At 42.8% G+C, this 22195-nt stretch overlaps 1 protein-coding gene across 1 annotated transcript; it reads right to left on the reverse strand.

Moving 5' to 3' along the window:
* Positions 1 to 1365: 1365 nt before the first annotated feature.
* TRIB2 (tribbles pseudokinase 2) lies at positions 1366 to 22166 on the reverse strand. Its single transcript, XM_012572883.5, has 4 exons — positions 22039 to 22166; positions 20785 to 21197; positions 16495 to 16787; positions 1366 to 3718 (listed from the first exon to the last, which is right to left on the reverse strand). The coding sequence occupies exons 2-4, from the start codon at positions 21052 to 21054 to the stop codon at positions 3250 to 3252; spliced, it is 1032 nt and encodes a 343-aa protein (XP_012428337.1). The 5' UTR covers positions 21055 to 21197; positions 22039 to 22166; the 3' UTR covers positions 1366 to 3249.
* Positions 22167 to 22195: the final 29 nt, after the last annotated feature.

Here is a 22195-nt window from a genome sequence, read left to right on the forward strand (position 1 = left end):
AGAAATAACAAAAAATAGCCAGAAAACAGAATCACAAATCCCCCTTTTGGGTTTAGCTTTAGGAACAAGGAAGCTCCAAAAACAAGGCACCCCTTCAGCATTTTATAAAACTGACTTCAGCTGCCAAAGGATTCCTCTGCAGCTTTATCTTCAAATAAAAAATTCACTGCAAATGAGCAATCATTAGTCAGCTGCATTTTTTGTATAATTACTGGCAGTGAAAAGCAAGCATGCAGGTTGCTGGAAAATAAGGTCTAACTACTTCCACCCAAACAGAACAGAAGCTGTTCACATAAGTTTTAGTGGGGGAGAAGGAAATCCTCAGTGCTCCCCTTCTCTCTATGACTGATTACAAGCTGTTTTTTTCTATAAAGCACATTTATTGTGGGAGTTTGATTTGAAAGAATTTCAAGTAATTTAAACTTTGGCTGCAGGCATACAGATCATTTAAAAACTGATCTTCAAGTGTTTCTATATGTTAATAACATTTCTGGTTAGTGCTATAATCAAGTTTTAATTCTCAATCTACCAACTGAAACACATGCCAAGAATTACCTAGGAAGAAATCATGTAGTTCAAAGTTAGCCAGGCTGACAGTAAACCCTGTGCTAGCAGTTTTAGTGCAATAATCTTTATTTTGCAATAGGGAGTTTTGAGGCTGGTGGATTTCTTTAGGGGTGACTATCAACCATCCATAGCTTTTTGTAACTACAGAGGTGCTGAAAACAGCCCGCAGTGTGGCTGTTAAATCAAAGCCCGGTTCAAACTGCCTTTTCTTAATGGACCAGGATTAATCTGTCCTGCCTCACGTTCTCAAAGCACCTTATTACCCTACATGCTCTTATATATGCCACTACCTGCATCTGTTAATTATTAATGTGATTGACAGAAACAGAATCTGGCCTTAAATAAAAGACATTAAATTAGGAGATGCTAATTCCAAACCATCCTTTCTGGAATAGAGGTGCCAATGCAAGATGCACACTGCCCCAGGATTTTGAAAAGTGCAAATAGCAGCTCAATCCATTTTGGAATCTCTCTTTATCACACAAAGGGCCTCCCAGAACCAAGGTTCTCACAATATTTCAATATCTTTCTTGAGAAAGGTAAATGGGCTTGGTAAGACGCAGGGACAAGCCAAAAGAAAAGAAAATAAAAGCCACTTTTATTCAGAGCAAATGGTAAAATTTTTGATGAAAAGGCTTACAGTGTTACCTTGTAAATAAATGTAAGTGCTAAGTTTTCTCAGCTCACGGGACTAGGCAAGAGCTTGTCAGCAACACAAAAAATACCAGCTGAATGATCCTAACAGAGCAAACTCTTGCAGCACTCAGACATTCAGTAAGAACACTGTTCACCACTGAATTTAGTTAAATATGCACAATTTTATTTATTGAAGAGATTAGGACAAAAACATTAAACCAAATACATGACAAAGCACCAGAGGCAGTAAAACCCCACCATGCACATCACCAATCTTTCCTCCTATAAGGTACTTATAAAATAAAAAAAAAGTCCTTCTTGACACAGCACCATCTTCAGAGTGTAAAAACATTACTCCTTTATATTCTTAGTTACCAAAATAGAACCAAGGCAGGTCAGCTGCAGCTAGCTTTGTCTCTTGATAAAGAACTGTGAAACATCCTCTTGAGAGTGGGACCATAACTTTCCTGCAAGGCAGGCAAATAGCATCCATACGTCAAATGCCAAGTAGCTGTACGCACATGCCACATACTATAATTAAGCACAAATTCAAGTAACATTTACATACTACAGAGTCCACATGTACCTACCCAAAAAACATGACCACTTCACAAAACGTATACAGGCAGTAATATCAGAACAACTGAGGTACTGGAAACACAAATATTTATGCCAAGAGATTTCAATATCATACAGCAATATAAAAGCAGTAATAAAAACATTTGCCAGTCTAAATCAAATAAAGCTATCTAGAAAAAAAAAAAAAAGAAGCTAAATAAAAAGTTTTTTAGGGACAGAAATACCTGAACAGAAAAGAAGTGTGTTAACTACAGCATGTAACATGTCATCCCAAGTCAACCCGTAATTGAAGTACTGGCTTAATACATCACTACTGTGACATTTTCTTCAATAAATAGAATAAGTCTTGACAATACAAAAGGTGCATATTACTGTGTATGTTTCAAGAGGAATATCTGTAATATAAATGTTCAGCTTATTAATACCCTCTTATTTCTTAGTCTGGACATAAACAAAAATGAAAATTGAACAATTCTTTTCCCAAGTTTAAAGGAATTCAAAGAAAAACCCCACAATACTCTTCCTCAATAATAAAGAGCCCTCTATTTACACATGGGCTAGTCAGTAAAGAAGAGATTGGTTCTCAGATGAAGACACCGTTAAGGGCTTTCTGCCCTCGCAAGTCATATACGTGCAGCATGGCAGATATGGAAGCCAGTATCTCATATCTTTAAAAAAATTATACAGTTTTATTCTTTTCTTTTTTTCTCCCCTATTATAGCAGTAATGCAGTTGAAAGTTCGAGTTATAATAGCTTCCTGCAACAAACCATTTGACACAAAACAGAACAGCCTGTTAAATGACAGTTACTTCCCCTTAAGGGAACAACGCATTAAAATGTCATTTCCTGACAAGAATATTAAGTAGTTTATTTAGAAGAAATTACTCCAAAATACCTATCAAGAGACATGAACTGAAATTTTGCTTTTTTTAGCACCCACTTTTCATGTCCATCTTTGTGCACCTAATTTTTTTCTTGTATTAATTCCATTAATTATTAGACATCCGATTAAAAAAGTTAGCCAATTGTATTTTCCCTGAATAATGGCTGAAGTTAAATATCTAACAGTGCGATGCCAAGATGTGAGCTGAGGCAAAAAGTTTTTATTTGTTGTGAGTTACCACTGTTTTTAATGGAACAGAAACAGGAGTGATACAGCTGCACTAGAATTGGCATGTGCAGTCTCCTTGGCTCCAAAAAGGTGAAGCTACAATTGCTCCATGCTGCCTTTTCTCCTCCAAATCAATCTAACCTGATAGCAAGCTCCCCCCGCCCCCCCCAATCTGTCCCCATGCTACATTTGTTATATTAGCTCCTTGTGGAGGTTCCTTCTCAATCTGAGGGACCTCTGAGTGTCTTTTGCTACCAAGCTAGGCTGATGCAGGATGTGATTGAACGCGGTCAGGAAGGGCTCCTTCATGTGTCCATCTCCAGGTCGTGTACCTTCTGAACACCAGTCTTTGTGCTCAGTTAAAGAATGGGTCCAAGTCTTCTTCCATGTTGACATCAGGCACCAGCTGATCTGATACTTCCTTAGCACCATATCCTGAATTCGATACATTAAAATCTGTAGAAAACCATGGATGGTCCAGAATTTCCTGTGAAGTCAGCCTTTCTGATGGCTCTCGACGCAGTATGCTACGTATGAGGCATTTTGCCTTAGGGGATAGAGTTTCTGGAATGTTAAACTGCCCACGACGGATCTTGCTGAAGAGGGAACTAGGCTCAATGTCATGGAAAGGATAGCGTCCAACTAGCATGGTATAAAGCATGACACCTAGACTCCATACGTCCGCTGCTTTGCCAGAGTAGCTGCCATTTGTGTTCAAGATCTCTGGACTCACATAGGCTGGGCATCCATGCTTATCAGAAAGAGAGTCATCATTTCCTCTTAAAATATAAGCATCTTCTAGGCTTTCCAATTTCACTCTAGTCCTGTGGAGGGGGAAAAAAAGAAAACACAACACTATCAAGGTAAGCAAACAGCAAACACCAATTCTGGCTGTTGCAATTACATGGTTATAATGGTCATACTCTACAAAATCTGACAACTGCAGAAGTGCATCAGTTTAAAATCCCACTCACAGCAGTCGTTACAGATAAATTGGTATAGTCTCTTCCATACTGGTTAGAGATATTAGACACATATAGAGAATACTGACAGACGTACAGCTACAAGATTTCAAATACAGTCATGTCCAGTAAACTCATTAATAAGCTATCTCTTAAAAAGAGAAAAAGAACGGCCATAGTCATGCTTTTGATTAATTTTGCATAGACATGATTCCCAAAAGGGGACATAAATCTCAGGACCTCTTCTGAACTGGATGTACTTTAACCTACCCATGTAGGATTCATGCCCAAATACAAACCCAGTCCTAACTACACAAGGTTATTTTGACACCTTCATGCTAGTAAAGTCACTCTGTACACCTGTAATTCCACAAGGTTTAACAGTAATAAAATGGACACTTTGACTTAAATGATCCCTCTGACCAACATTTTCCTTTACCCCAGCAATTTTAAGAGAAAATAAGAAAGAGCACTTTAAAGATTTCAGTCTTCCCAAATAGTATTTTGGGCAAAGGGAGATCAGGTGAGCTGAAGGCCAAGATTAACAGCAAGCTTATCTACCCAGCTGAGCCAGAAGACCTCCTCACACTGGAATGAACAGAGAAGCTGGCAAAGCACTTGCAGAGATGACAGGAATGCCTTATCTAGATTGCAAACTCCTGCTGCCTGCAAAGCACTGTGAACTTGTCACTGTGCTGCAGTAATTATCTCTGGAAGAGGATTTTCCTACCTTATGGATATCACACAGGAGCAGAAAAAATGATGCAGAGCTGCTTGTCATAGCACTAGATGAACATAACCTATCTTTCCTTTCTCACTGCTGGCTTTGTATCTATATTTAAAGATCTGCCCCTGTTGGAGGCATCCAAAGGATTACCAAGTACCCTTTCGACTTTTTCCCAGCAAAGCATGGTTTTGAGAACAGAGTCACTACAACGCAACAGGGCTTGTCCAGGGCCTTGGGATGGCACAGTGACCTAGCAGTAGTGCAGATTTTCCTTTCAACAATTTGGGGCCATAACTCAACTTTGAGTATTGGTGCCCTCCTCCCTCAACCCCACAGGTCTGGTACCATCACTCTTAGCCCTGTGTCACAGCCTTGCTCTCACACCACAGACATTCACAGGCAGGGACTGGACTTCATCCCAGAAGGCAGAACTTGCGTCTCTTGACTAAACCACGTAATTTAACAGGGATTAAAATAGACAAGGAGAGCCTTGTTTCTTAAATGTTTACTGAAGACAACAGTGATTGAGCTTGAGCTGCGAAAGACATCTGGGCCAGCTTTGGCTTAGACTTAGTTCCAGGGGAGCTCAGCCCTATCTTTTTTGAACCAACAGAAGAGCATTTTACTCCATGGAGTTACTCCAGAGGCAACTGTGCCATAAACTTTCATGACACTTGGACCTTTTCAACAGCTAAATACTTTTACTAGCAGAGGTGAAAGCCCCTCTGGCAACATGCCGCAGATGAGGAAGTCATAAATACAGAATTCCGAATACCTGGCTCCCAAGCACAGTGTGTCAGGGCAGCTCCTTCTCTCCTGAAACAGGCCAGTGTTTGCTCCTGCAGTTCAGTGCTGATGGGCACTGCTCACCACACCTGCTTCCTCATTAATTACCACTGCCATCCTAACAGTACTTCTGGCCATGGACAACCCCCTCATTAGTACTTGAACAATACTTTACTGCACCAATGCGCCACACAGGAAGTGGGCTGCAAGGAAAAACTTAACTACAATTACCAAGACCACAGAAATTTCCCTCTGTACACAAAGCAGAGGGTCCACAACAGGAGAATGACTTGAGGAGAGTCCTTTCACAGTGCTCAGCTTTGACACATTCCTGCACCTGCACAGCGTAGGAAGAGAAGTAAGGAGAAACGCCCAGAGGAAAAAAAACATGCCAAAGAGGGCAGGGAACAGAGAAGAGGAAATGAAAGGGAAGGCAGGGACATGAGTTGTGGTTCCATTTGCATTGCCCACCTCAGTTTTTCCATAGAAAAGCATGTGTAGCAATAAAACAGTGGGGCCAGATACTCAAACATGCATTAAGTTACTGAACTGCCAGACAGGAAAGCATCGACTCACTCCTGCTAACTAACAGAAGCAGAACACACACACAGGGAGTGGGGCAGAGCAGGCTATTTATAAACAACTTCCAGGAGGGAATTCACCCCCACACACACACTCGCCTGCCATCCCAGTGTCAACAACACAGGGAAATGTTGTTTACTTTCCTATCCTATTTTACATTTCTGGGAGTTGCCAAAGACTTTAGAAAAACAGTTCAATAAAAAGCTTTTATATTACATAAAATTATTGGCATTCCCTAATCTCTCATTTCCTTCAACGGACACAGTACAAAACCACAGAATAGACTTCAAGGTGTGTCAAAAACTCTTATTTTTTTCCAAGAGAAGAAATAATTTCTTGATAATAAAAGAGAGACAGCACACAAAAGACTGCTTTCTCCATCTTGCTTTCCTTGCAAGGTGCTGCAGCCTCCACATGAAACAGGGGGTTTTGTTTAAGCAAGCAAATGGAACAACAGCTGGCCCTTATCTGCCTGCTCCTCTGTAAGCTGCGGGCAAATGAAAACACTCAGGCCAGGTTTTTCATCCTGCTGAGCCGACAGGCTTTGAGGAAACAAAAGGTCCCAAATTAAACCAAAACACAACCTTCAGTCCTCTTCCTCCTGGTCAGCCCCCAAACCCTCAGCCAGAAACTCCCCTGTGTGCAAGCTGCAAGTGGTGAAATGGCTCCTCTGCAAGCAGGCAGTGCTCCTGCAGCACCGGGCATGCATCTCCTGGGCAGACTGCAGGGCCTGCATCCCCTGAGCACACACTGCCAGCTGCATGGCCTCAGCATGGCTTCCTCCTCTCCCAGGTACACCCAGAGTGCTGCCGGTTTCATTTGCAAAGGCCGGTGTCCTTGCAGTAGATGACAACAGAGGGTTTCCATCCGTCCGTCCAGCAAGGAGAGCACAGCAGGACGGGAAGGGCTGTCTGACCTCACACAGCTGGCGACAGAAAGAGCCCTCAGGGTGGTTCTGCCAGCACCCCTCACCACCAGCCAGGACTGGGGCCGGGCAGACCCACTGCAGCCCATTTGCAGTGATTTCACCCACCTCAGCCTCACAGATGGAACACAGTCTGTGCAGTGCTACCACTGGTGCTGCACAGGTGTGTGTTACACAGCAACTCTCTTTTAACAGTCATTTCACGTCTTTTCAGGCAACCAAAAAGCAGCAGCCTGGCTTAGAAGCTGCTATTTCCCCATTCACAGCACCCCCCATCTCTGCAAGAAACAGCTTCCAGCTCTGCTGGTCTTCCCTTACTCGGCATTTCAAGCATTGGCTAAAAGAGGTCTGTTTTCTGCAGACCAGTGAGGTTTTAGGGTTTGGTTTTTGGGAGGGGAAAGCAGGCAGGGAGTATGGAGGGGAATAGGAAAAAGGGGAGTCAAAGTCTAAATACAGAGAAATGCAGAGACATGCTGAATGAGAAGCAGTCTCTCTCCCCCACACACCTCTCTCAGAAATCACTGAAATCAAATAGCCATGAACAGGAATAAAAGCCAACAACAACAAACAGACCCTGAAAACTACAAGTCAATTCCGAGAACACAATCTCCACAGAAAAGAGTGGGGAGTGCATCTAACTGCAGATTAACTGGACATTTGTTAAGGCAAATGACAGAAAAAAACAAACATGAAGGTGTGAAATCACAATCAACTCTGAAGTGCTTCCCACCACAGAAAAGAAAAAGGACAAATAAAAATAGTTCTCTAAAAACCTCTCATTCTCTAAATAATTAACTAACTCACATCAGTCCCCACAAGAGAAAAAGGATCTTCACAAAGGATCCCCACAAGAGAAAGTTTTCCAAAAGCACCAGCATTTGAGCTTGACATACAGTTGCAACAAAATTAATCCCCAAGGTTCAAATGTAAGCTATTGCCACAGCCTGATGAGAATCACTTTGTACACATACTGTAGGGCAACAAAGACTTTTGCCAATGCTTACGTAATTACAATACATAATTTCAAGTTTTAATGCAGACCCTGAATAAGCACTTGGAAAAAAAAGCATTATGCATCTATCAGATCATTGATAAAACACTGCATTAGTTTAATGCATTAAAAAAAAAAATACAACCCTGAATCATGGCTATTTAAAAAGGGGAAGCTATTCTGCCTATGAATGCTTTCCCATTACTGGTGAATGAAACCACAGAAGTGCAATCAGAGGGCAGCAGCAGCACTCGGACGGGAAATGCGTCTTTGTCCCCATAGAAACCATCAGGGAAATCCATGAAAAACAATACCACTCTGAGTTTCTTATCAATATGCCATTCATTACTTGACTGCATTCAGACTTTGCTCTTCAGTAATGTTACAAGACATAATCAATTAAACATCTTCCAGAAGATTCTCCAATGCAACCTTCGGAGCACTCACCTCTGCCTTTGTTGCACATCCCACACTTTCTTCCAACAGATTCACATTATTCTTCCCTGCAGAACTTTGGGACTACCAGTAAATTGCTATTCTGCCTTTTGACACTGAAATCAGGATGTAAGAATCCAACATTCACACTTGCTCTCCAAAAGCAAACAATTTCCATACCAAAATCAGTTGAATTATTCAGAGGGCTCTAAACTCATAAGGCAGGAGGAAAAAAAAACTTTAGCATTTAAAGCAGAGATAAGAACTGATAGTCTGAATGTTTCAGAAGAAAATATATTCACTGCAGTGAATAAGCAGTCAGTAGAAAAGGAGCCTGCACCCAAATCAATGAAAGCAGTTGCCTCTAGTCTGTCCACAAAGCCATCTGCATGAGAAATAATACCTGAGCAATAGCTGAGCCAACCTTCCCATTTTGGGAAAACTAACTGCAGACCGGGCCCACATTTTTGCACAGCAGCACTCCCCATATGACAGCCAAATCAGCTGCTTTTGGAAGACACTGAAGGAGCCATCCTGCTATGGACACTCCAGATACACCATCCAATTGTTACTTAGGCTGGGTAAAATTAAAAGGTCCAGATTTACAAATTCTATGCATCAGACTCTGGAGATCAGGAAACAAACATCATTGCCATCTAAATTACCATTTTTTAAATACAATTGCAGGTAAATATAAAATGGCAATTTCTAAAGGTGCTTCACAATATTCCTCCAACAGTAAAAAGCTAAAAGCACCCAAGCAATGTCATCTCATATTTCAATATTATTCTGAGACCAGGAAAGCCTTTCCCTAGGTAGAAGCATTCAAGTCATTGACTGCCCAGTGGACCAGGGATTGCTCCTAGGTGGCCAATAATTTACAGGTCATTTAATTGAGGTCAGTTTGCCACACCTCATCATAAAGATGAGAATAGCACGCATGCAATTAGAGTTACACAGAGGCCAAAAAAAAAAAAAAAAAAGGGAAACTCAACATTGCAAGCAGTTATCTTTTGCTAATCGATTTTTTTTTTTTTTTTAACCAAGGGAATCTCTCCTAAATAATGCAGAAGTGGGCATTCTTCATCAGGGAGCCAGTGAGACAGGGAAGGCAGTAATGAAACCCCAGGCAGATGATTTGCAGCTTTGGTGAAAGGACTCCTCCTGAACTCACAACTACCCAATCTCCTTGGGGGCAGAGAGGCACACAGGAGCAGGGGGAAATGTTATGCCATCAATTTAAATCCTGCTCCTTTCACCAAGAGATCCCTTTCCAATTTGTAATAGCACAGAGCAAGGGTGTTCACCACACAACATCCTACACAATTTCAGAGAAGGAAAAAAACAAACTCTGCACAAAGGCTGTTAGACAGTCTCTTGCATAATGAAACAGGCTCAAGGATATGTTTCAAAAGACAACTGGGACTTTCAGGCAGCAGAGGTTTACAGGATGAACCTTGTTCCTAAGGGAAGGTTCCTTCATTTGTACTTCCGCACAATAAGGAAGCCTCTAAAAATTACATCTCCCCCACCCTTCCTCTGCAGGGATGCTAACAGCACAGTCAGCCCTGACATGCAGTACCCAGCAACTTAGAGCTTTCAACTTGTTTTAAGCTGGTCTGGGCTTTTTCCCTACAGAATTCCACTTACAAATGCTCTGACTCACCTCCAGGAAGGACTGGTGCCCCAAAGACCTCAGTTTTACAACACTCAAATAGGATTGCTGGGAACAGCCTGTCCTGTATGCCATGTACTTCATTTCTTCCGTGTCCTTATTGCCTAAATACAAAACATGTTCCCCAGAGAGCTGGTAGGTAGTGATGCATGTGTTTGGGTGCAGGCTGTGAAATTCACTGTAGACCCTTCCACAGAGGAGCTCAGTTACAATACCCTGAGCAAACCATTTTTCATAAGAATCTGGCTCAGGGCAGCTACTTCACCACCTAATTTTATCTTGTTAGATTACATTGAAGATCAGAGTTTTAAAAGGCTGTGCTGTCAACCATATGCTGTGTTTCCCATCATTTCTAGGTCTTTTGATACAATGCATAATGAAGCTCCATAGGGAAAGAAGACCACAATATTTTTAACAGAACTGCATGTTGTGAAAACAGCCCTGCACTTTCTGAGCCTACAACGGGTGCTCAACATCTCTAAGGCCATGCCATTATTTCACAACCTTACTGAAAACCTTTTGCTTAGATGCCTGCAATACTGTCCCCAAGCAATACACATCTACTAAAAAAGCAGGTGCTCAAGACTAAATATGCCCCACGTTGGCTCCTCTTTACAATCTCCACCTTTCCTCTCTCCCCCAAGCCTGAAGTAATCTCCCAGTGTGATAATAAGGACAATTAAAAGAGAAGGCAGCAGAAGAATCCACGGACAATCCACTGTGCTGTGGCTAGTTAGGCTCCTTTTCTCACTCACCCCTAGCACAGACATCCAGATACCCTCAGTCTCCACTCATAATTCAACATGGACCATTTTGCAGCAAGTCTATGGATTGAGGTTTTCAAGTCTTCTAAAAGACCAGCTATTGAACTGAATTTGAGATGTCCTAAGACACATCTACTCCCAGGGACTACAAAGCTCCTTTTGTCAGAGAGATGAATCCCATGATGGGCATCTTAGGAGAGGCACCACCCATGACTGACTTGACAACCAACACATACCACAGCATCCTGCCTGAACGGGGAGAGTGAAGAAGACAAGGCCCTACTATGAACCACAGACAGTCCAGGGGCAAAACCTCCTGCAAACTCCACTGCTGGGTACAGCAATAAAGGCTCTTGACGCCCCTGGTCTCACTGAAAGGCCTCAAGCTGACTCAAGGTCCGTTTGAGCTCCTGTCATCATCCCAGGGCCAGACAACAGCCAAATCTTCCCTGGCTTTTGCATTAATTTATAACCTTTGATACAGCAATTAACCTGTATGACTATCTATGCCCTCAGGGAGATCTATGCACTTCACAAGGTGGCTGTGATGTTCACCACCTGCAGACAGCCTCCCTCTTCCCTCCCGCTGGGAAGGGCACCAAATACTAAATAAATTCAGTGCTGCTCCCAGGAACAGGGTGAGAGAACAGAGACTTAGCAACCAAACCACATAAAGGCAAAGGGTGCACAAACCCTTTTGTGAAAAACAGTTGTGCAACCACTTCATCTTCTACCCTAAGCCTCACAGCAGATTTGCTGTCCATTAAGAAATTCGCCTTCCTCCCATATTCCAAGAATAATAATTTCTGGTTTGAAATCTGACCTGTGAGTCTCTACTATTGAAGAACTTGTGCTCTTTGGTCCTGTGGCCCCATTCAGGGTAGAGCAAAGTACTTAAATGACAAAACGGATGAAGACTGGTTTTATTTCTAAATCTTTGGGTATTTTAAGAGCACTCCCATTTTGTTTGATTTTCTTCCACTTTAGGACTTCCTTTCTAGGACTTGGGGAAAGCATTAACTTACATGTTCTCCATGGAATTGGAAGGGTAACTGCAAATGAAAATACATTGATGAAAAAGCTGCTGACCACATTATTATCTGATTATAATGCTGGGGAGAAAACCTTACTACTAGCTAGAAGAAAATGAAAGGTCTACATGCAAAACGTTTGGTATATGCATTTGTACTTTTTTGTGGGATAAGGTTTGTATCATGAGGATTGCAAACAACATAACTAGGTCATGTTAAAGCATCACCAACTAAAAGCTGAGAAATTAAAGAGGAAAAAATATTCTAAGAGCACCAAGTAAATATGTTATGCTAACACAGGCTTTCTAAATTAGTGTATTGTACTGGCTGCATTCCCCTGGCATAGAGCAAAAAGTGTCAAATCCTGTTTATTTTTATTGAATCCCACCTGCCTCATATTTACTCAAAGAATAGAGGAAAATTACAATATCTAAATACCAAAATTATTTTAATTTTCCCTTCAACAAGTATGATGAATATACAAGGTCTTTAAGCTTCAAATATTACGACAGCTAATATTTTAATATAATTAAAGGCTTAAAAATGCACTAAAGAAATTAATGATTCCCTGACAGCAGGAATGTTCTTGTATTAAGCAAACCATTGAAACAACCAACACAGAAATGCTTCATTTAATTCTGAGATCTTTCAGATGGCTCTTTCTCAAAGCATCTGCTATGTATCAGACTGATGAACTGCTTTATTAGCTATATACTGTGTATAGCACTATTTTTAGCACAACCCAAAAAAACCTGCCTGTTCTGCATCATTATGGGACACCAGCTAGGAGAAGGGCACAGTTGTTCTGCCCAAGGGCCTACTATGAGGACAGGCTGTACATGGAAAACAGTAAATACCATGATACAAACAGATAAAATACTCAAAAGGAAGAGCCTCACAACATCAATACCAACCTGGCTTCATACTCAGGACAAAAAATATTTAACAACACTTATGGAAGCAGAAAACATTCCAAAAAACACAGGTTTTATCATAGGTCATCCACTGTTTTGGACTCACATTTCATTCTGAAATGTAAGGACACAGTTTTTGAAGTGTTCAAGTATCTTAGAGGTACTTTAGAAAGTCCTTTGAGACTCAGCATGGCAAGTCAGTGTTGTTTTCCATATTTTCAGCGTTCTGGAAGCCACTACAATAATTCAAAAGATGTGCTGCTGCTTGCTAACCCAGTCTTACAAAACATTTCCAGCCATGCTGTAATGTCTTAGATCTTCTGCTTCATCAAAATCAGCTGCAGGTTTATGGAATTTAACTCTGAAACTTCAATACTACAAGACTGGCTATTTCACTTACAGTTTACAAAGGGATCTACAGACACCTCCCCTAAAAAACATAACCGCACAACCTATTATACAAAAAAAAAAAAAAATGTAGCAACAGCACATCTTTTTTATGGAATGCAATTTACCCTATCTTCATACTTCCTACAGTTCAGGATTTAAAGAGACTATAAATTACCTTGAAGCACAAACAAATTGTTTCTGTTTGTTTCCACAGTGGAATTCTGAGTTTCATTTTAAGTGCTAATGTACTCACACACATGCAATAGTGTAAGACATGATCAGAGTATGTCATGGATTTAGCACAGTAAGAGAAAACCTCTAGTACGATCAGGACCCCCACAAAATGCTGAGTGCTACCAGCCCACAACAACACTTTATTCCACCTTCTTACCTCATTAGAAATATCCCAAGGCACTGTGATTTGCAACATCCAAATAACACACATTTTCAGTGGAGACATCAAGTGGAAGCAAAGAGCACTCATGGTGCTGCTAGATCAGGAGCCCATATCTTTGTAAATTTCAGCTGTAATTTAGATAATGGGAATGGGGTAGAAGAATTTCAACACTGTGTGCACCCACCTGCAAAACTTCAGGAGCTCTGTTTTTCTATTGAACTACCAGGATCTCATTAGGATCAATGAAAAATTACGTACCAAGAAATGCTTTTAAAATTATTTTCTTTTTTAAACAAATGGAACTACTTCCATATAACCTTCACATTCCCTCTGTCTCCTCCAGTCTGGCAGCTCTCAGCTAACAGCAGACAAGCATTTTACTAAAAATAAAAAATAAAAGCACCAAGTTTTCCATTCATGTGCTGCCTGCATGCTGGATTTCACATCTTTTCTTCTACCAAAATTAAAGCCCATGAGAGTCTTCAGGAAGAGGAAGTTCCAAAGCTGTAGGTACTTTAAATTAACTACAGAAAAATAGCCTTGAAGAAATAGGAAAAGACTGCTAAGAAAGAGCTCCACTGAAGAGCAGGTGACGCACAGCAGCAGAGTTCACACACATTTCTCAAAACATCATTTTTATCTCTTCTCTCCCTCTTTGGTTCATTATGAGCACCAGAGAGCAAGGGATGGTGCAGCACCCATCTGCCAGGCACGGCTGCTGACAGCAGCTCCTCAAGGACTGCTCAGCACACAGGCATCCTCAGCAGCAGCCTCAGACACATGGGAGCTCAGGGGGGTGCAGGCAACACACCAACACCTCTGTGAACTCAGGAGGACCAGGAAGATTTTTCATTTCTAAATATAGCAGGAGATTGAAAGTGATGACTGATTACAGTATGATGATCAGAGGATGTGAAAAAAGGCAGTCACTGCTGTTTGGTTCTATTTCTATCTCACATTATTTCATCTCTGTTTATTTAGCAGAGAAAGGATGACAATACCTTCCTACTTACAAAGCAACATTACATCCAGAAGAAAACCACATTATGATTATCTTAAAAATAACCAGCAAGTCCTATTTGACCTTTAAAGTGAATTATTGTATAATTAGTAGACAATGCCCAAAACTGAGTAACAGTGTCATTTTGCAGACAACAGCTAAGTTAAAAACATTCATAAAAGCCAACACTGCTATTACAGTACACACCACTTTTCTTGGGTGGCTGAAGGATTTGGCCCTGTGCCTCCTATGTTGCATTCAGTTCCTAGTAAGCAGCAGGGTAGGAGTTCAACAGCATTCAGCACAGGCCTACGTCTGCTCCCACTGCACTGCTCTGAGCTCATGCTGCCTTCCCTTGAAGGAGCTCTTCCAAGTTCTGTTCTTCATGCAAAACCACACATGTTTACATATATCCCCAGGAAAAAAATCCACTTAAACATTAGGACGTTATCAGCTACAAGAGAGAACAATCCCTCGCTCAACTGTTTTGCATGAGTTTTCTTCTTATCTGCATCAGAGGTTCTACAATGCTGCTTAGTTATTAAACTGGGAGTAAAATTTGTGGAAGTGCAGTTTATATCTACCTGCCCTGCATTTCTTTATGAATGGACATTAAGCTTGCTTAATCTTATGCTGTTTTTATTTGAAAAACATGAGGAATCAGACCAGGGGGTTGCAGTAGAAAAATGCTTTGCAGACAATCGTCTGAACTGAATTAAGAAGTGAAAATATATATTATTTTCAGTCTGTAAATAGATTAAAAGGAGAAGCCTATTTTACAGAACTCAGCTTGTAATAAAATAAAAGTATATAATATTTAAATGGGATAGATTGTAATCTTTATGATGTCATTTTTATTTTAAGACCGGGAACTTTTCTTTCCTGAATGAATTGTGTATTCATTTTTTCTTATTTTTAGATCACCAACTTCATGAGCCTGTGGAGAACTTAGAGAATTTGGCTGTTGCTTGCAATTCCCCCAAACATAATTGCTTTGCACTCGTTATTTTTAACAAAGCTCTCCAGAACATCCATTTCAATCTGCAGCAGTTTGAGTAAGTTTTCAGACAACTTTCAGCATTCAAATAAAAAGGTAAAACATCTCCCCATTCCCTACTAAAACCAGAAGAAGCACAAAGACAGGCTCTGCTCCCATTTAGATGTTTGGAGTTTTTTTCATGGTCATCTTCCAATTTAATCACTCTGTGAAACCCTGACATTATTCTGACAGTATTTATTGCTCTGATACCTTATGTGGAAGTTGCAAATAAATTCATCATTCAAGACAAAGAAGACTGGTAAACACAAGGAAAGAGACAGGAAATATCCACAGGTACCACAGCTATTGCTCCACATCAGAAAGAGCACTTCAACAATATACCCTGAGCATCCAGTGCTATTTCTTTCCCGGCCTTCCCATACTCCTTCCCCAAACAAGGGTGTATAGGGAGAAGATATTACTTAATAAAACCAAAACAGTAGTTCCCCAAGTACTACAGCAGCTGATAGTACAAACAAGCACCCCCAGTGCAAGGCAGTTTTGGTCTTAGTACAATCAGTGACCACATACAAGCAGCCTCCAGACCCTCCCAGCATAGAAAACAAGACGTTCTCAGAACAGTCTAACAGAAAACACTTGACTGCTCTTCCTCTTTACCCCTCCTCACTGGAACGAGTCATTTCACTCCCCAGTCGTCTTTAACATCCTCTTTTAACACTAGCAGCCTTTATGATAGTGCAGCACTTACACCAGACACCCTTTCAGAGCTTTCCTGCAGGAGGTATCTCCCCAATAGGAATGAGAAAACTCCTCTAGGTGGAGATGCAGAGGCCAAGCACTGATGCAAACAACTCCCTATACTTGCTTTAATCCAAAACCTTAGCCAGAAGGTAAAATGGCACATCCATCCCACAAGCAGGCAGCAGAGGAAAATAAAGTGTATTACAAACAAAGGCTACAGTATCCTGCAAATCCAACTACCTGACCTCAGGCAGCCCCAGCCATAAGGAGGGAGACTTACCTTTCTTCATCCTTGAAAATAAACTTTCGCAGCTTGAGATCTCGCAGTACCAGTCCACCATCATGGCAGTGTGCAACAGCAGAAGCTATTTGATAGAAGAGTTTGGCTGCCTCCTCTTCTTTAAGTTTCTTGCAGGTACGAACAAATGAATGCATGTCCCCATAGCTCCTTTCAAAGAACACATATGCTTTTGTCTCCCCAAGAATTATTTCAGTAATTTGGTTGATATTTTTATGCGCAGGCAGACAAAAACATGGTGCTAATAACTCCTGGTAGCAGCCAATATCAAACACCTGCAGGAACAATGACAGTAAAGCCAGGATTAGTGTCATGAAGGACAGTGAAGTCATGGTACATCTGATTCTGCTAACAAAACCATCCCTAAGCACAATTGATGTCACCACTGAGATCTGCACCAATGTAAACAGGATGCCACAAACTCACAGCACTGAGGACACGACAAAGCAGACTGTACAACCCCACACAGAAGACATAACTTTGACAGGAAAGGCCAGTCTTCGAAACTGGTAGCAAGCAGAGTTACAATAGCTAACACCTGATCAAATCTAGAATGCAATCTCAATTAAGCTGTGAAGACTAGTGATGTATAAGGGCAGTATTCAGAAGGAAGCGTGTTTCTTTTCTATTTTCCATCCAAATAAACTCATAAAAAATACAGCCAGTAGCTTTGTATTGAGAGAAGCTGTCACATTAAATCCACCCTGATACACATGCCTGGCTCTTTTGATTTTATTAACCCATTAAAGCCTTAAGGTTTTTCAAGCTTAAAGTATCATCTATTGCTATTCCTATTTACTTCCTGCCTTTCTTTCATCTCTGAAAAACAGCAAAGTCACTTTCACTTTCCAAGTCTCAGTTCCACAATGGCTGTTTATAAGATCAGAAGGACAACCCGGGAAATAGCTCTGCCTGTTGGAGCACAGACAAACACCCTTCAAAAGGCAAAGACAAAACCACCCTGAACTCTCTGCATTTCAATCAAGTGCTCCATTAAAAGCAAAGTGTCCCTTTACTACTAAGTATGTTATCACTGATCTTATGAATGAGCTGTAAGAACTTAAAAAGCTGCTGGGAAACCCAAATATAAAAAGTTACTATAATCTAGTGATGACGAATGAATCAGTATTTGAGTCAATTGAGAAAAGACCACATTACAAGAAAATGAAAGACTTCATTGAGAATAACAGAAGTCAGTGTGCTAAAAGAGACTGAGCAAAGTATTGATAGGAGTGATTTTTATTTTTAATTATACTTACTGCAGAGGACTGCAAAGCAAGTATTAGTATCTCCAGCAGCTTAAAAATTTGATTAATATGTAACTTGCTCATAAGTGTTTTATTACTTTAGTAAAAAAAAATTTAAGGTAGTCATGTGTCCTTCAAACGAAATATAAGAATGAAGAACTGGTCTAGTTCTCTAACCACTGTTTTAAGCTGCAATTGTTTTTTTTCTTTCTGTATTCTAGCATTTGTGTTCTGATAGTGGGTATCTGTACGCTCTCTGAGAAGAAAATATGTTCCTATTTTCTCTAAAGCTTTAAAAACCTTTCAAAATTAAGTGAGAAAGATACAGTTCAATCAAAATTTACCTGATGCTTCAAAACCTGCATCGTTTAATGCTTCGAGCACAATCCTAATAAACTCCTTCCACAAAAGAGGACCCAAATCCCAAGAAACTGGGACACCCGCTCCTCACAGACCTCCTTTTCCCATCACCCGCTACCTGCACTGCCTTATCCCGGCATAGGGAAAAACAACCTTAAAGGCAGACTGCCAAACAGACTGAGCACATTTTACGGGGGGAGGATTAGCACTGAGGCATTCTGGTGACATGGTGCAGCAGGGAAGCAGAACCAGGGCGGGGAGGGGGTGTTGCTAAAATCCCTGGTGTGCAATTCATTCCAGAGGAGAATTCATTGACATTTGGATCTCAAAACTCGTAACTACTATGTTGTAAGTGAATGGCTCTTCTACAAAGCAGCTGCTATAAAATAAAATTTAAGCAGGAAAATTCATGTAGCTCAAACCCTCATGTGAAAAAAATATCTTTCCAGAATTCTCTCCTAAACCAGATTATCATAATGTAAATTAGTTACATTTTGTTGTTCTCAGACTATGTTAAATAAGTAGCTCTGGATGTTAAATAAGTAGCTCAGTGCTGTGTTTGAACGAGAGTAGATAGGAAGCACTATCATACTGCTACAGTGTCAAATACCTTCTATAAAGGGCTTCTTTGTATCCCAGCTTTTAAGATCCTTGGCCTCAATTCAGCAAATGTCCAATAAACTGCAGTTTGATTTAGGTCTCGCTGGGAATTAGAAGTGAGACGTTACCATTGTTTGGATGCCACAGAGCCTTGAAGCAAATAACGGCATCTGTACAGTCGCTGGGTGCAGCCAAATGAATCTTGAGAATCATCAGTATGTGTCTGCTATCCAACCCAACGTTTCTGCAAGCAATCTCTAAGAGCATCTTCAGTAAGATACCAGAGCACCTCTCTTTGCCGGAAGGCTACTTGACAAAATAGTTGTCATGATACTGCAGGCATTTTAAAGCACACATTAAATTAAGCTGAGTTCAGGACTGACAACTGCATACTCAGAAACTAGCATGCCAGGCTAAGATCGTATTTTTGGAGCACAGCTAGCAGTGCCTTGCACACATGGAAAAACTGATACTCTTCAAATGTCAGGATCAGCTCAAAAACATACAGCTTAAATGGAAGGGAAAAAAAATAACGGCCTGGTCTTTGTGAGTTGCAGTTATACTGTTCATACTGTTATCAACAGTGCCTTAATCCTGCAAACCAAACAGGAAACAAAGAAGCGCATAGCCCCCGCTTTACTACTTGCTATGCAAGTTCACCTAGAATTTCATGCAGAGCAGCAGCTTTGTGAGATCTGTTTGTTTCATGAAAAGATGCCAATGTCCTAGAGTGCAGCACTGTACTACTGCATCAAGCTGGGCTTTCATTCTCAAAATTCTCATGTTCTGTTTCAGTTTAGTAACAAAGCATCCAGTTCAGCATGCAATATTAGTTCTTCGCAAAGCCATGGGCCTTTTCCCCCTTAAATAATCACATGAAGACCTAGGCTGCCTTAACATCAGGTTTTATAACTCAATCAGTAGGCATATTTAAATTGCCCTTTGAACTCCAATCTTCACAAATAGAAAGGAAGAGTAATTATTTCCATTTCTCTGCTACAGCCTAGCCCATAACTTTTTATGAATCAAGTATGAGAAAGTATGAAACAGTCAGGAACACTATTATTAATTCCTGGAATACTAGGAAGCTATAATGCATCTACTTTTCCATCTAGAAATTTGCCAAATGGCATAATTCCGTGTTTTGGGAATAATACAATCACTGCAGCATGTGCTGCAAGGTTGCAATTTGCTATGTAGTTATAAAAACTACTACTGGGTACTGCTTGCATTTGCTGGACATAAGTCTGTCTCACTACAGACAATAAGAATCACAATTTGGGAACAAAGGATAATATTCCCTCAGCTCAAAAAGAGAAAAACACCCCTCCACAGATGTGCACGCATGCGGATTTCTTTTTCCCACAGCTCACCTTTTAATAGTAGGAGCAAACTGGGAGGAGACAGAGAAAAGCCGGCAGGCTACAAAGAGTGGGATAGCTATTCTGTCTGCACTTCTAAAAACCGTAGGTGTGCAGGTTTTATTCTTACTCAGTTGGGCAGTGGGGGAGGATGCTGTTTGCAAACAATCTCCACCGTGAGGGAGCTGAGGCTGATTAATTAGATGTGCTTCTTCTCTTTTTCAAATCACTTTTAAGAAAAAGCTGATGGTAATCTACCCCCAGCCCCCCAGCTTCTCCGTCCTCTTCCGTACCCCCAACGCACAGAATTGGGGGCAGTAAAAATCGAGGAAGTCAGCAGGTCCCAACACCTTAAAATTAGCTGGGGATTCCCTACTCCATCTTGAAAAGTGAGTGTGTGGAAGATGAGGCTTTCTCCTGGTCTGAACTCACGTTAAAACCTACTTCAAGAACGGCTCTTCCCAGAACAATATCCCCCTGCCAATAGAAGGCAGACCTGGCTCCGGGCCACCGCTATAACGTGGCCATTGTCTGGAGAGAGGGAAAAGTTACAGGATTTGCCTATAATCCTGTCTCCCTGCCTTTTGTTTCTCCGCTATTCAATAAATGAGGTACACGGCCATGCTCGCCCTCCTGCAAGACACGGGAAACCCAGGCGCGACAGGGGAGAACCGGGGGAGGGGGAGAACAAGGAGAGGCATTACCTTGCAAACCAGCTCCTCGCCGCTGTGCAGATGTATGGCTCGGAAAACGTGGTCTCCCTCGAGAGGCTCCAACAATAAGTATTTCCCGATGCAAGAAACGCAATGCGACAAGTTCGGGGTCTCCGGCGGGCTCGGCGAGCCTAGATTCGGGCTAAAACTCTGGCTTGGCTCGATGGACCGTATGGACGAGAGCTCTTCAAAATCCTGGGTTTTATTCCGCGGTCTCCCATATCGTGCTATCGTGATAGGGGTTGACCTTTGTATGTTCATGAGTATGGAGAAGACCAGCCGAGACGCTGCACCGGAGCCCTGGCGTGGAGCGCGGTCCCTCGCCCGTCCAGCTGCGGCTGCCTTTGTGTGGCGGGGGGGGCGGGAGCGCGGCGGCGGCGGGCGACCAGCCTCAGCGCCGCGTCCTGGGCACAGGGAGAGAGCGCTCAGCCCGCGGCCCTTTGTTCCCGCCGCCGGCCGGGCGCGCAGCGGCGCGGAGCAGCGCGGCGGCGGGGCAGCGGCGGCCGGAGCCGGGGAGCCGAGGAGCGGCGGCGGCGCGGCCGGGGCTGGGCTGGGCTGGGCGGCCGCCGCTCCCGCGGGGCGCGCAGCGCGGGCGGCAACAAAAGGTCGGTAACACGGTGTGCGCAGCGGGACCGTCCTTCCGCTCCCCTACGGCCCGGCAGCGCCGCGCTGCCGCGGCTCGGCTGTAGATGGCGCGGGAGCCTCGCCGCTAGCGCCCGGGGCGCTCCGAGAATGCCCCGCGAAACAGCGAGGGAGCATTTAACTTGGGCCGACAAAGGAGCGGGACCGCGGCGGGCGATCGGGGGAGCCGCACCGGCACCAGGGGAGCGCGGCGGAGCCCGCACCGCTCCGCGCTGACGGAAAGGAACGGGCTGTCGTCACCGCGACAGAACAAAAAGTGCAACCAGAGAATAGAGAGCGCTCCCACGCTCCCCCCTGCACAGCGGATTTGTGAGTGGGGACTCGCTGCCTTCGCCGCGTTTAATGGAGTTCACGCACAAAGAAAACAAAAACCGGCGCGGCGAGAAAGGGCCGAGTTCTTACCGCAGGGGCTAGGAGGGCGATAAGCGAAAGGCCATAAGGGGCAATTAACTAAACTCGCTTTTAAAAATAAATGCGGAGAGCAAATTCTGTTTGACGATTTTTTTTTTCTCTTGGGGACAGAACACGGGGAGGAGAGGAAAGCCGCGCCGCTCCCCTCCACCGAGGCACCGTCTCCCCCCCGGTGTATCAGTGACTACTTACGTGGCGGGGACGCTGGCTGCCTCCGTGCTCGCTGCCGGCCGCCGCACGCCCGCACGGTGCCCAGCGCGCAGCCCGACTGCCCCACCGCCGCCGCCCGCCCCGGCCCGGCCCGGCCCGGCCCGGCCCCGCCCCGGCCGCCCCGCCCCGGCCCGCCCCG

This window comes from Taeniopygia guttata, chromosome 3 (genome assembly GCF_048771995.1).
Source record: "Taeniopygia guttata chromosome 3, bTaeGut7.mat, whole genome shotgun sequence".
NCBI lineage: Eukaryota > Metazoa > Chordata > Aves > Passeriformes > Estrildidae > Taeniopygia > Taeniopygia guttata.